The sequence below is a fragment of the Phoxinus phoxinus genome (assembly GCF_949152265.1).
Source record: "Phoxinus phoxinus genome assembly, chromosome: 11".
Taxonomy (NCBI): domain Eukaryota; kingdom Metazoa; phylum Chordata; class Actinopteri; order Cypriniformes; family Leuciscidae; genus Phoxinus; species Phoxinus phoxinus.
Genome location: NC_136886.1, coordinates 30633353 through 30647642, shown reverse-complemented (window position 1 = coordinate 30647642; position 14290 = coordinate 30633353). Strand labels below are relative to the sequence as shown.

Below are 14290 nucleotides of genomic sequence, written 5' to 3'. Positions count from 1 at the left end.
TGTACCGTACACCCCATTTGCGCTGTAAACCATGTCTGCACTCTATCCACTTGACAAATAGGTACGGGGGGGTACAAAAAGTGATCTTTTTCTGCTAGTTCTTCGCTACAATCCTTATATTGTATACACAATGCTTGGTCTGGTAGTTGTTATGCGATGTCCCTCACAGCTGTATGTTGTGTATACAGAGGCTCATGTTTAGTGCTGTGTGTGGCCATTGTGTGATCCACTGAAGGTTTATGTGTGGGTGTTTGTTCCCAGCGCAGAGATCCAGCTCTCTTCTTTCACAAGACAAATGCAACCCTATTCATTGATAGTGCATGTTTAATCTGTAAATATATCCACAGCAGGAGACTGCATAAGAAGATTAGCCTGCCTGTGTGGAGAAAATGATGTACTTTGGTTCAATGGCAGTCAATATAGAGCAGTGCGAGTCAAAAGTTTGGAGACACTTCACTGAATGTAGGTATCTCATGATCTAAAGGATTCAAATTAGTTTTGCGAACAAATATAAATTGTGGGAAGCTTTTAAAAGACTTATTTAGACTTGCCTTATTGGAAAAGTTTGCCAGAGTGTGTGCAAGGATGTATCCTATAAAAAGAGTGAGGACTTAAGATAAGCTTTTAAAGTTTTAATTTAAAGAAAAAAATACCACTGCATAATTACCATGCATAGGACAAGCTGTTTGGAAAATGGATGGATCATCACACATTTGTTTAGATCCATTTAAAAAAAAAATGGATGTCCATTTCATTTTACTGTTACTGGAATTGAAAGAGTACATTACTTTAAACACAAAGTAAATTGTGATTTCAGTTGAGTAAGATAGTTTCATAAGCTAAAGAAAAACTATTAAGCTCGTTTGTAATGTGGTTATTTAATCCCTGGCTTAAACAGCAATGTGCGAGTGAGTAGATTTATGTTAATTTGTCAGCATTTTAAAAACAAAAATTCTGGGTAGTGCTTATAATATTGCTGATCCCATATTTCTGAGTACCTGTGAAATCCCTTTTCTCTTAGCTACACTAATGCAGACATAACATGGTTGCTAACAGATTATCACAATATTAACTCATGTGATCTACATTTGGCAAGGCCCAGTCTCCCACCTTTTCAGATTAACTGTTTTGATTCTTTGTCACAAAGTCATACAAATATATTCTAAAACTTATAGAGGCAAAAAAGACAAATCGCAGCAGATTATTTTTTTCATTTTTATTTAATAGGTTGACCGAATAAAAGGAGCACTTTTACTTCATGGAATGTGGTTTCATAACAGAACGTTTACATATTAAGTCAGGCATGAGTTGTCTTGCTAGGTTTGCAAGGTTTATTAGTAAGCCATCAACTTAATACTCCTCTCCTTCTTCATCCTCTTCTCCGACACTGTCTGTGCCCACTTCTTCATAATCCTTCTCCAGGGCAGCCATGTCTTCTCTGGCCTCTGAGAACTCGCCCTCCTCCATACCTTCACCCACATACCAGTGAACAAAAGCTCTCTTGGCATACATCAGATCAAACTTGTGATCCAGACGAGCCCAGGCTTCAGCAATGGCTGTAGTGTTGCTCAACATGCACACGGCTCGCTGCACCTTAGCCAGGTCTCCACCAGGAACCACAGTTGGGGGCTGGTAGTTGATGCCAACCTTGAATCCAGTGGGACACCAGTCCACAAACTGGATGCTACGCTTTGTCTTGATGGTGGCGATGGCAGAGTTGACATCTTTGGGGACAACATCTCCACGGTACAGCAGACAGCAAGCCATGTACTTGCCGTGACGAGGGTCGCATTTCACCATCTGATTGGCTGGCTCGAAGCAAGCATTAGTGATGTCAGCAACGGAGAGCTGCTCATGGTAGGCTTTCTCTGCAGAGATCACTGGGGCGTAGGTGGCCAGAGGGAAGTGGATACGGGGATAGGGCACCAGATTGGTTTGGAACTCGGTCAGATCTACATTTAGGGCTCCGTCGAAACGCAGGGATGCTGTGATGGAGGAAACGATCTGCCCGATCAGCCTGTTGAGGTTTGTGTAGGTGGGACGCTCAATGTCGAGGTTTCTACGGCAGATATCATAGATGGCCTCGTTGTCCACCATGAAGGCACAGTCGGAGTGCTCGAGGGTGGTGTGGGTGGTAAGGATGGAGTTGTAGGGCTCCACCACCGCTGTGGACACTTGAGGAGCTGGATAGACTGCAAACTCAAGTTTTGATTTCTTTCCGTAATCGACAGAGAGACGTTCCATTAGGAGGGAGGTGAACCCAGAGCCAGTGCCGCCACCAAAACTGTGGAAGATCAAGAAGCCCTGGAGCCCAGTGCACTGATCAGCCTGAAAACAAAAATGATGTAAATTTAGATGGGGAGGATATCAATTATAAAAACATTAATTATAACTAAATTTACTGATATTTTATTGCCTAGTGACTAGCATGATGTAGGGAGAACGTATATGTTCTGTGAACTTCCTAACTATCCAGTCCCACCAAGATTTTTTTTTCTGATTTTGCGCCCTAAAATGGCTGAATGTGCTGTCCTCAAATTGCGGCAATATTTGCAGGATATTTCTGCTGTCGTTTGGCACTTAAAACCCACCAATAATCACGATGTACTTGAGTAATTAATGACAGTAAGAGTACAATTACCTGTAAATATTTTTGTGCATTTTTACTGAAATGCATAAAGCAATGGTGACACCAGAATAGAAATACTCAATTCTGCTTTGCTGTACAGAATTGTGTTAGACACTATACTACACAAGGTCTTAAATTAAGTGTTACAAATTATTATTTCATGTCACTGAATTATTATGTAATTACTTATATTATACACTAATTGTTATTAAGGCTATTAAAGTTATTCAGTCAAGAACAGTGAGTGATTTTCCACAAAAGACGGCAAGGCTGCTGTCACTTTAATGCCGAGTTCGGACTAACCAATATTAGCCCAATTTTGGCACGATCCATTTGACGTAGGGTGTCATGGGGACTCAAATGACAATGGGCATCAGGACGCAAGATTCGATAATTTCATCACTTTTAGTGTCATAGTGGACGATAACCGACGCCGGTCTGTCACGACGGAAAAACTAACATGTTTAATTGTGTTTAATTTAAGTGATGTTGACCCATAGTAGTACAAAAGCTCTTCTGAACACAGCTTTTAAACATGGAGAAACAAAAGAATCAATGGTATAAGTGCTGCAATGGAGTAAAGGTTTGTGGAGCTATGGCAACAACACGACTGAGTGAAAAAAGATAAATGCTGGCGAACGATAGCGGAGGCGCTTCAGCAACATGGTGAGTACTGGAATTAGCATTAAGCTAGTTCAAGCATTGTTTACGCTCTTGTTTCCAGAAGTCAGTTGCTAGTTCCGCCTTGTCTATGACATCAGACGTCATTAAGGACGGCAAACGATGATTAGACGTGAAGCAAAGTGTAGTCTGACAAGTCTTTGGAGAAAAACATCGAGATCCTCCTGGCCAGAGAGCTAAAATAAAATGTGCAAGGCCATTCAAACAGAATTTTCAATTAATTCCTATGGAAGATGAGCTTCCATAGAAATGCTCTGCTGCTCACTAGTGGACACGTGCCATTGGGGCAGTGGGTGGGTCTTGTCCCACATTCAATGGTTCCGACGCCCATGGGAAAATGTTACGTTTTTAATGATTTCATTATTTTCAACGTTTTGGTTCCCGATGTCATCGTCCATTTCGATGTTTCACTTAGACATCGTCTGATGCCATTTTGGTAGACATCGTCCAACCCTACAGGGTGGTGACAGTATGGGTGTCTTACCAGTTTGCGAGTCCTGTCCAACACCAAGTCAATGATCTCCTTGCCAATGGTGTAGTGCCCACGGGCGTAGTTGTTGGCAGCATCTTCCTTGCCAGTGATCAACTGCTCAGGGTGGAACAGCTGGCGGTAGGTACCTGTGCGCACCTCATCTGGAAAAACAAAAAAACGTATTATAACTGCAAGCAAACCAAAACACTTGAAATTGCCCACAAAAAACAACATTTTACAGAAGGTGCCATGAAAAAAAAAGGTTTATTACCAATGACAGTGGGCTCCAGGTCGACAAAGACTGCTCTTGGGACATGTTTTCCAGCTCCAGTCTCACTGAAGAAGGTGTTGAAGGAATCATCTCCTCCTCCAATGGTTTTGTCACTGGGCATCTGACCATCTGGCTGGATCCCATGTTCTAGGCAATACAACTCCCAGCATGCATTGCCCATCTGGGCTCCGGCTTGGCCGACGTGCATGGAAATACATTCACGCTGGAGAAGGAGAGAGAAAATAAGAAATAGTTTAACATTAGCAACTTGAAAAGCTCGGAAGAAATATCAATGATATTTCATGTATCATGTAATAAATAGACCTTATTACAGCAAAAGTTACAAAACATAATATTTCTGGTCTCCCCTTGAAAAATACGTAACAGCAGGAATCTTTTTAAACGCGTACATTACGTCCAGACAAGAAATGTGGCAGAACGATAGGGCAGGATGTTTATTCAGCACGCTCTTCTAATATGGAAAGTTGTTGAATGGTGCCTTTTATTAAATGCAAGGGCAGGGCAGTATAAGTTGTTTCCACTGTAACATTCTTAACATTACAAACAAGGTGAGTAGGGTAATGAGTAGGGGCTTTCTTTCAGCTAAAATGTTAAATGTCATGAAATATGCTCAGTAACAGTAAGTAACATTATTGCTTAAGATAATCTGTTTCCAAAGATCAATTGTTCTGCATGTGGATCAATACCCATTACCAGCTCCCACCCATCCACACTGCAGCTGTTTCAGGCGTTTTATCTGCATGAGCGCATGCAGGCTTAAATGCTGACTAAGCCTAAAATCTAGGGAGACTGGGAAATGTACACATTTTGCGCTATTATGCTCACTTTTTGAATGTTAGATAATACTAAATTTTGCATCTGAATCAGAACTACGTAATTAAATGAGTCAGAGTGTGACTTATAAGTATAGTGTGGGGGAAGAGACCCAGAAGGGAAGGGCAGGGCTGGTCCCTTCCCCCACCCAACGTGTACCACCCAGCTTTGGAGAGACAAAATGGGAAGGGGAAAAATAGCGCGATAACTGGTCGCGCCTAAACTGAAGACCTTTATTCGTGTATCTGAAATTCTGACGTGTCTGCTCCACCCTGTGCCGCATATAACAAAAGCTTAAGCTTTATAACGTATTTATAAGAGAAATACAATTATGGATATTATGTAACATGCATCTTATCGGGACGTTTATCAATTTTACACATATATCAGTTTAGTTTTCCGCCCCCTTTTCTTTGTTCTTCTGTGTGCCTTTCGAAAGTGCGTCAGACATCCTAAAGCTCCTGCTGTTGCGCGTGCGCGCGCTTTTGTCTCGCAGCCGCCCAATGCATCAAAATACCTATAATCCTCACTAAACGTAATTTTAAACGTTTTTTTTTTTTTTTTAATTTTTACATATATCTGACTATTTTAAGACAGATATGACTTCGAATTGAATACAAAAATCAAATATATTTCTTTGTAAAATCGAACATCAAACTGTAAAATAACATTGTACAGACAGAGAAAATATTCGTCTACCGTAATTACTGAAAATAAACGTGAAAATATTACTCACCATTTTGACGGAATTTCCTTCGGACCGACGTTAAGGATTCGGAAAATGAAGGCAGTATTGGCGCGGAAGGGGCCAGCCTACGCTTATATAGAGGCGCGCGACCGGATGGAAGAGAGGCGGGGCTTCTGGCTTCACTGTTAGCGCGGTCACGAGTGAGAGAGGAGGGGACTTTTGGGCGGAACTTCATTTTAACCGAAACATTCAGTCAGAAAAGGATTGATAGAAAATGGAAAGTGCCCTGGGTTCTTACATTTAATTGTAAAAAGTAAGAATAATAAATCCTCACAGAAACGACGCTACACCCCACGATAATATTGGTCAATGATTTTTGAGGTCGTTTTTATGATATATATTTTTTGAATAAGATCCGCCATTAAAAAAGAAACCCTTATCACTGCACCAGACAAAGACAGGTGTTAGGTTTCATTCAGGTTTCAGTCTATCAAGGTTTTAAGAAAAGGTTAGGCTTTTCTACAAATGTTTATCTGGCCAGCTCTTTATTTTTAATTATTACACACTAATAACGTTAGTTCACAGAAAGATAAAAATAGCTATTAATTCTCATATTGTACCAAACCGGTATGATTCTTTCATCCGTGGAACACAAAGGGATTAATTTTGTTTAACAATATTTGCATACGTTCTTGTAGTTGTAATGTAAGTGAATAGGGACTGTCAAGCATAAAAAAGGACAATATAATGAAGAAAAGTTTAGAGAAAAACAGTTTGGAGCAAACCAGTGTTAAATTATAATAATAGATTTTTTTATTATAAATATAAGATTAAATAAATGGATAATTGAAGAAATACATAAACAGTACATTACAAGTAAATAAACATTATACAAACTAAATATTTGCCAAATAATATAGTATTTTTTTCACAGTATAAATTGTGTCTTTACACATAAAAATATATAGCTGCATTTTAAATTTTAGGAGAATGATTGAAGATTAAAAAACCCTGGTCTATACGATTTGTGTGCTACATTCCAAGTCTTATCAAATTTGAAGCACATGATTATTATTAAAAACATTTCATGAAGTCCAATTTTTTGCATTTACATAATTTCTTATAATAAATTATATTTCCAAATGTTTCTTTCCAAAATAACAGGTGTCTTTCTGAATGACACCTAAAAGGACGAATAATTTCTGAACACTGGTTTCCTCCAAGAGTTTTAATAGCCGTTTGTCACCAGAACATATTTGATCTGGTCTGAAAACATGCTGCAGTAACAGAGCCACATTAGAACAGTAGTTTTCGCATTAATGCAACTCCATGTATCTGTGTCATGAACTTTGCACTTTGGTAGATCAGCAGGAAGCCTCAGCAGATGTGCTCTTAAAGGAATAGTTCGCCCAAAAATGAAAATTATGTCATTTACTCAACCCTTTGAGTTGAACACAAAAGAAGATATTTCGGAGAATATGAGTAACCAAGCAGTTGGAAGTCAAAGGGGCCCATCAACGATTTGGTTACCAACATTCTTCAAAATATCTTATTTTGTGTAAAGCAGAAGAAAGAAATTCATACAGGTTTGGAACAACTTGAGGGTGAGTAAATGATGAAAGAATTTTCATTTTGGGTGAACTATCCCTTCAACCAGAAGATAATATGCTCACATCAAACACATTGACTGTAATACTTTCTCTCCTTTCCCACACCAGGTTTTGTGGCGTGGATAAGCCCAAATGTTTAGAGAAAAACTCAGTGGAGAATGTCTGGAATGCCTGGTAGGGCTGTTGGTGTTTTTAAGTGGAGGGCAGTGCATTTGTGTCAGTTTATGAGAGGAAAGAACCAATAAAAGGGTCAAGTTCACATTGTTACTATCATGCTCCCAAATGTGAGAAAAGGAAACCATAAAAAGTTATCTGTGTCGATATGTATCCTGCGTCAGACGGGGTGGAAGCAGATTTAAATTAAAAGGAGCTGTATGTATAATGAGCTGTTAAGGGCTAGATTTGCATCCAAATAGATTGTCTTCGATGTAAATTAGACCATTATTTGTGGAATTTACCTTTCTGGAACCATTTGCAATCTATCCTCACACTGAAAAAAAAAACCTCTTAAAATAGAATAAAGTGCAACTCTCAATTTACTGTTAGACAAAAAGCTTATTATTAAGTTCTTAATATATAGTTACAGCTTAAAGTTAGAGTTAAAATGAAGATTTACATTTAAACATTAGTCTTGTAAAGACATCCGAGTGTTGTGCTATGGCAGGTCAGTTAGTGAAATGATCTTAAAAATACCTGTAATTTGTCAGAAGGTACTATTAAACATCTCACCAACTGGTGCGTTTTAATATTTGATATAAAACGATTTTTTAACCTTCAAGTCTGTGCAAGGCCATCTCAAGCCTGCTGGAACAGAATGACTCATGATTTTAAGTAATGCAAATAGTGTAACACTGTTGTTGATTGCTTCCATGGCACCCTTCCAATGTGCTCTCCATTTGCATTTCCTTAGTCCTCAGGCAGTCAAATTACAAAGACATTACACAAGCAGGCTTCAGGTGGCACAGTAACACCCAGTCTTTTATTCTTACCCCGGAGCATTACACTTAGCTGTTAGCACTGTAGTGGTTAGTACTGCAACAATTCTCAACCATTTTGTCACTATAGTAACTGGTTATCTTGTTTGCTGAGGAACTATTTTTTTGAATGACAACCAACTCAGTGAAATAGACAACAACTAAAATGCTAATATGAGTCTTTAGAAGATATCATCATAACCTTATGGTCTGTCACGTGCGCTTGGAGTTGGCTTGCTTAAGTCACGTGGATGATTTGTTCATATTCATGCACTCATTACAGACAGACAAAAACAGACTGACAGCTTGAATCAATATAAGGATTTTTTTAAAGGCACAATCTACATGTCAAATACAGCTTTCAATTGAGCATAGGAAACATAAAAACAATATTTTGTTAGTGACAATACTGTTTGTGAAAGCTATGAAGATTTGTGATATTTCTTGACAAGATTATGATAACTAGGGATTCCTTTAATACTCCTCTTCTCCCTCATCTGCAACGCTGTCTGTGCCCACTTCTTCATAATCCTTCTCCAGGGCAGCCATGTCTTCTCTGGCCTCTGAGAACTCGCCCTCCTCCATACCTTCACCCACATACCAGTGAACAAAAGCTCTCTTGGCGTACATCAGATCGAACTTGTGATCCAGACGAGCCCAGGCTTCAGCAATGGCTGTAGTGTTGCTCAACATGCACACGGCTCGCTGCACCTTAGCCAGGTCTCCACCAGGAACCACAGTCGGGGGCTGGTAGTTGATGCCAACCTTGAATCCAGTGGGACACCAGTCCACAAACTGGATGGTACGTTTGGTTTTAATGGTGGCGATGGCAGAGTTGACATCTTTGGGGACAACATCTCCACGGTACAGCAGACAGCAAGCCATGTACTTGCCGTGACGAGGGTCGCATTTCACCATCTGATTGGCTGGCTCGAAGCAAGCATTGGTGATTTCTGAAACGGAGAGCTGCTCATGGTAGGCTTTCTCTGCAGAGATCACTGGGGCGTAGGTGGCCAGAGGGAAGTGGATACGGGGATAGGGCACCAGATTGGTTTGGAACTCGGTCAGATCTACATTTAGGGCTCCGTCGAAACGCAGGGATGCTGTGATGGAGGAAACGATCTGCCCGATCAGCCTGTTGAGGTTTGTGTAGGTGGGACGCTCAATGTCGAGGTTTCTACGGCAGATATCATAGATGGCCTCGTTGTCCACCATGAAGGCACAGTCGGAGTGCTCAAGCGTGGTGTGGGTGGTAAGGATGGAGTTGTAGGGCTCCACCACCGCTGTGGACACTTGAGGAGCTGGATAAATGGCAAATTCCAGTTTTGATTTCTTTCCGTAATCGACAGAGAGACGTTCCATTAGGAGGGAGGTGAACCCAGAGCCGGTGCCGCCACCAAAACTGTGGAAGATCAGGAAGCCCTGGAGCCCAGTGCACTGATCAGCCTGCAGGATTAAATGAGTTATTCCTAGAATCACCTTTCAGGATTTGTCTGCTGTTCTATTGCAGACCAAAATGCATTGCAACCCCTAAGATAAAGCCAACCTTTGACCCTGTCTTACCAGTTTGCGAGTCCTGTCCAACACCAGGTCAATGATCTCCTTGCCAATGGTGTAGTGCCCACGAGCATAATTGTTGGCAGCATCTTCTTTGCCTGTTATCAGTTGTTCAGGGTGGAACAACTGGCGGTAGGTACCTGTGCGCACCTCATCTGGAAAATTGGTAACATTTTATTTTACAGTCCTGTTCAGCATGTACATACTAGGTACTTATAGTAATTACAATAACTGGGTTATAACTGGGTACTATAAGAGATAGGTACTATAAGATAACTAGGTTGAGGAGAGACCCCCTGATATGATTGTAAAGCGCTTTGGGTGTACAGTAGTACATATGAAAGCGCTATATAAATGCCTCATTCATTCATTCAACCCTATGTAACCTTAACCCATGTAGTTACCTTATTACCAGTACTTTCTTGGTTAAGTACACTGTAATTACACATACTGTAAAATAAAGTGTAACTATAAAATCAATTTGTATTTTACGATTTATCATTTTATTTTATTTGAGAAAAGATAATTTGGTCATTTGCACCATTTATTTTCATCAGATTACTATAAGTTGAGAAAAAAAATCAAAGTCAGTCTTCTTTAGTATAGAATTTATACTGTCAGTTTCATTACCAATGACAGTGGGCTCCAGGTCGACAAAGACTGCTCTTGGGACATGTTTTCCAGCTCCAGTCTCACTGAAGAAGGTGTTGAAGGAATCATCTCCTCCTCCAATGGTTTTGTCACTGGGCATCTGACCATCTGGCTGGATCCCATGCTCTAGGCAATACAACTCCCAGCATGCATTTCCCATTTGCACACCTGCCTGGCCAACATGAACTGAGATGCACTCACGCTACAGGGAGTAAATGACAGGCATGTTTAAAACTGCTCAGAGTAAAAGCCATTTAACTCTCTTTTGGAAAAGAACATTTATTTTCATTTTTATAAACGCAAAGCTAAAACCAAAAAACATTATCAAGGCAAAGTCCGTAAAATAAAATTATCAAATTGCTAAAAAAAAGTATTCATGAAGACTAAAACCATTAATTCAAATGCAAGTACAAAATCATTCTATATATTAAACAAGCATCAGACAAATAAATATTTTAAAATGTCCTACCATTGTAGATATTTCCTCTGGTCGAAGTCAAGTGTTCGGTTGAGAAATCTTGTGAATGCTCTCTGTGAAGATATCATCAGTATTTAAAGAGAAGCTCATGCCATGGTAACATGGTTTGTTGTTGGCAACATAGGGGTTAAGTCCAATTATGTTAATGTCATTCATAGAGACTGCAGTGCACTAAACAAACAGGCCTAGTTACATCCCAGTGCTTCATGTTTCCTGCAAGACACACGCTAACAGGCCAACACTCGCCCAGTCATCCACAGACATTAATATTTAACTCTGCATTGTGAATCACATCTTAACAGAATTTGGTTAGGTTTGTATCACAGATGGAAGAACAATGTCAAACAGAGGTTAAGGGAAAGAGAGGAGTGTGAACTCAAAATGTTTTGGTCCAATAATGCTAAACATTTGACAGCACACTAAAGCAATCACTATTTTTCATACTTATGGTTAAGGATTTAATCAAACCCACAAATATATGTCAAATCTACTTCTCTAAAAGCTCTTTCTCATCCTTTGTTTCTGTCTCTACATAAGCTGTGCAAACTGACCCGGGCACTAGCTATGTCATTTCTGTAACAGTTACCCTAATTAAGTCTGTAAACTATTGTTAACCGGCCAGGTGGCCATGGAGCCCAAGAACAAACAATTCTCATCTGTTCCCTGAAAGTTCCCATGACAATAGATGCACATGAAACACAATCAAGTCAGAAGGGGGAGGGTGGGGCTTTGTTCAAAATGTTAGGCTATTGCTATGTTTTTCCCCCCAAATCTGATTCAAATCACTTCAACGGTTACGTTTTCGAGCTATGTTCCTGTCAGTACACATCTGATTTATGACCAGATTTAGCAAATCTATGATTAGATTATTTATTTATTTTTTACAAATCCGTTTCGAGCTAACGTAACTGTGAACGCACAGTAAGTTACATTCATATGTGTTTTGAAATCCTTTAGTCTGACTGCTCCGATCGGATTTCGCGTAGTTTATGACTGTAACGTTACGTTAACTGCTGGGTCACGGAGTGTGCAGTCAAAGAAACAGCATGCGAGACTTTTATTTTAAAAGACGTGCGTGAAAGCTATGACGCATCTCTGTCAGACGCACTTTTAGCCAAGAGTGCCTGAAAAAAACGCGCTGTCCTGATTCAGTATTTACTGGCAAATTATATTTTGTCAGGATATTTGTCAGTATCATTATTCTAATGTTATTTTCGTTACTTGGTATGAAATAAAGCCTCTCACCTCAGGAAAAAAACGAACTTTCCTTGTTTCTTGTCTCCTTGTCAGCCGTTATACTGTGCTCGTACTCTCGTGGCGCGCACTTTTTAATTGCACGCGCAAATGCGGCGACGCGCGCTATGTCATTTGCATTTTGTATAATTTACATTGTGTATTTACCAAGGTACCTTTTATTTCCGTTTATTTTTGTTAAGTAGAGTGAGACAGTACGTGTGTGTGTGTGTGTCAAGCACTATTGTGAAATAAATGTGCTTAGTTTTTTTTTTTTTTTAAGCAAAAATACTTTTTATAGGCTAACTATACGTATATACATATTATTTTAGGTCAAATTAGGTTACATTTCTAAAAACAAATTGGGTCGCGGTTGTCATAGACGTACATATCCATGGCGGTTGTTGTTTTTGGCATATAACGCAGCGTCATTGCCATAGAAACCAATGCAGATATTCCAAAAAACGAAAGAGCGCATGCATGGGATTAGAACACAAAACGGATCTTTTTTTTTATCAGATTCTAATCGAATAGAAATAATCGAATGTGGGCTGACAGTGTTAACATTTCAGAAAAATACACAGTGACTACAACACAGAACATCACAATATATATACCTGTCTAATCCAGACGTCGCTAATATTTTCTTGTGCGATGGAGGAGTTTTGTACAGCAGACCGACAGGGCGCTTATTTGACGTAAATTAGAGAGCGAGACGATACACCTCCATTTGCCAGCATCCGGACCGTTTGGGAAAAAACGCCTCGTCACATACATGGGTACGCCTACGCGTTACCAATGCAACCCATGCATGCAGATAAATTGCTTATGTCTGGACACACATTTGATCACGAATAGTGCAGACAGTCTGCCTGAAAAGATCTGTTTTGAGAAGAAAAAAAAATCAAATTTGCCTGCAGTTTGAACATGTTATTATGCTGCTATCTGTGTTGTATATTTCGAAGCTCACAGGCTTAACATTTCGGTTAGCCAAGGAATAAGATGGCTATCAAAGTGCTGTCAACGTAGTTCAGGTTTTCACATGCGAGTAATGTCACATAAGTATTAAGAAACAAGGGGTGCTTAGATTTAGGGCCCTTCAAATATGTTAAAATGATCCCATGACAAAAAAAGTGGATGTATGATGCGAGATGAACGAGATCGAGGACCCTAGATCTGAAGTTCAGCATGATTTGAATTTTATTATGCTTTTTAAAGTCTGCCAGACAGGGTGAATCTTACAGAGTACTGCATGTTAAGACAGAGCATCCGACCATAATGCTGCAGGACACAATTTACCTTTCTGATCAAAAGTAGCCTATATAGTTAATGCGATACATCTCAGTTTTCCACAGGCTTTAAATATCAGAACCTTTATCATTTAGATATTAAGAGAGTCACCAAACATTTACTCTCTTTGGTTAGGAGGAACCATGAATAGACCTGCATAGAGCTGTCTGTTCATTTCAAAGGTCTGATAAATATTTAAATATTCAAAACTGATTCAAATATAGAGCTTCTTGGGAGAGAAAATTAAAGCTCTGGTATGTAAACAGGTCAGAGAGAGATAATATATATATATAAACTAAGATTTACACAATACAGACTGACAATGTCAGAATTTATAATACATAAGAGTAACAGTTTACAACACAAATTAGCAGCTAATTCACCCTCTTTGGTAGATTACACACTGTTTTGGCAAATTCCCAGAATATATGACATCAAATTTTAGGTATTAAAATAGAGATGCAATTTAGTAAGTAGTTGAAGCACTTTTACATTTCAACCAATCCATTTTAACCCGCTAAACATGCTAAAATACTGTCATTGTCATTTCTTAACAATGCAGTGTCAGTTCAACATGATAGAAAACTGAATTTTATTGAAGAGATGTTTGTGCACATATTTCTATTGAGCATGACAGCAGTAATTCATCAAATGACAAACAAGAGCATTATAATCAGGCATATATCCAGATGTGGATGCAGTCTAGCACACTTTTGCCATTTTTAATAAGTGATTCAGCCTGGATCACAGAGGTGGCGTGATACTGTACAGTGTGAATAAATTCAGCTCAATTCATTCAGTGAATTCCACCATGCTGCATGTAATCAGAGTATCAGTGCACAACAGAATACATTTTCCTTGATCAATACCAACTGAAAATGATCTATTTTTAACCTGATTTTCTATATTAAATCTCAGCAAG

At 39.3% G+C, this 14290-nt stretch overlaps 4 protein-coding genes across 17 annotated transcripts in view; all 4 read right to left on the bottom strand.

Annotated features, from left to right (window-relative positions):
* nhej1 (nonhomologous end-joining factor 1) overlaps positions 1-14290 on the bottom strand; it is a 217776-nt gene that overhangs the window by 139760 nt on the left and 63726 nt on the right. The window lies entirely within an intron of this gene.
* LOC307006811 (tubulin alpha chain) lies at positions 1197-5757 on the bottom strand. The gene is made up of 4 exons (XM_079628190.1): positions 5624-5757; positions 4054-4276; positions 3795-3943; positions 1197-2328 (listed from the first exon to the last, which is right to left on the bottom strand). The coding sequence occupies exons 1-4, from the start codon at positions 5624-5626 to the stop codon at positions 1351-1353; spliced, it is 1353 nt and encodes a 450-aa protein (XP_079484316.1). The 5' UTR covers positions 5627-5757; the 3' UTR covers positions 1197-1350.
* On the bottom strand, positions 8471-13027 carry LOC307006812 (tubulin alpha-1A chain-like). Of its 2 annotated transcripts, none has more exons than XM_079628192.1 (5): positions 12696-13027; positions 10837-10898; positions 10347-10569; positions 9723-9871; positions 8471-9605 (listed from the first exon to the last, which is right to left on the bottom strand). In XM_079628192.1, the coding sequence occupies exons 2-5, from the start codon at positions 10837-10839 to the stop codon at positions 8634-8636; spliced, it is 1347 nt and encodes a 448-aa protein (XP_079484318.1). In that variant the 5' UTR covers positions 10840-10898; positions 12696-13027; the 3' UTR covers positions 8471-8633. The 2 variants fall into 2 exon arrangements, with proteins under 2 accessions (XP_079484318.1, XP_079484317.1); XM_079628191.1 differs by lacking the exon at positions 12696-13027 and adding an exon at positions 12091-12191.
* bin1b (bridging integrator 1b) overlaps positions 13256-14290 on the bottom strand; it is a 25650-nt gene continuing 24615 nt past the window's right edge. For all 13 annotated transcript variants that reach the window (XM_079628187.1, XM_079628179.1, XM_079628182.1 and 10 more), the window contains one exon: positions 13256-14290. This exon is cut by the window's right edge and continues 1384 nt beyond it. The gene's annotated coding sequence lies outside the window, so the exon portion shown is untranslated.

Bases quoted from the DNA above. Each gene is read 5' to 3' on its own strand.
- LOC307006811 (XM_079628190.1), bottom strand. The intron at 3,944-4,053 runs GTAATAAACCTT...TTGTTTTTCCAG, and splicing joins CCTGGAGCCCACTGTCATTG to ATGAGGTGCGCACAGGTACC. The intron at 2,329-3,794 runs GTAAGACACCCA...TTTTGTTTTCAG, and splicing joins TGGACAGGACTCGCAAACTG to GCTGATCAGTGCACTGGGCT.
- LOC307006812 (XM_079628192.1), bottom strand. The intron at 9,872-10,346 runs GTAATGAAACTG...CCAATTTTCCAG, and splicing joins CCTGGAGCCCACTGTCATTG to ATGAGGTGCGCACAGGTACC. The intron at 9,606-9,722 runs GTAAGACAGGGT...TTAATCCTGCAG, and splicing joins TGGACAGGACTCGCAAACTG to GCTGATCAGTGCACTGGGCT.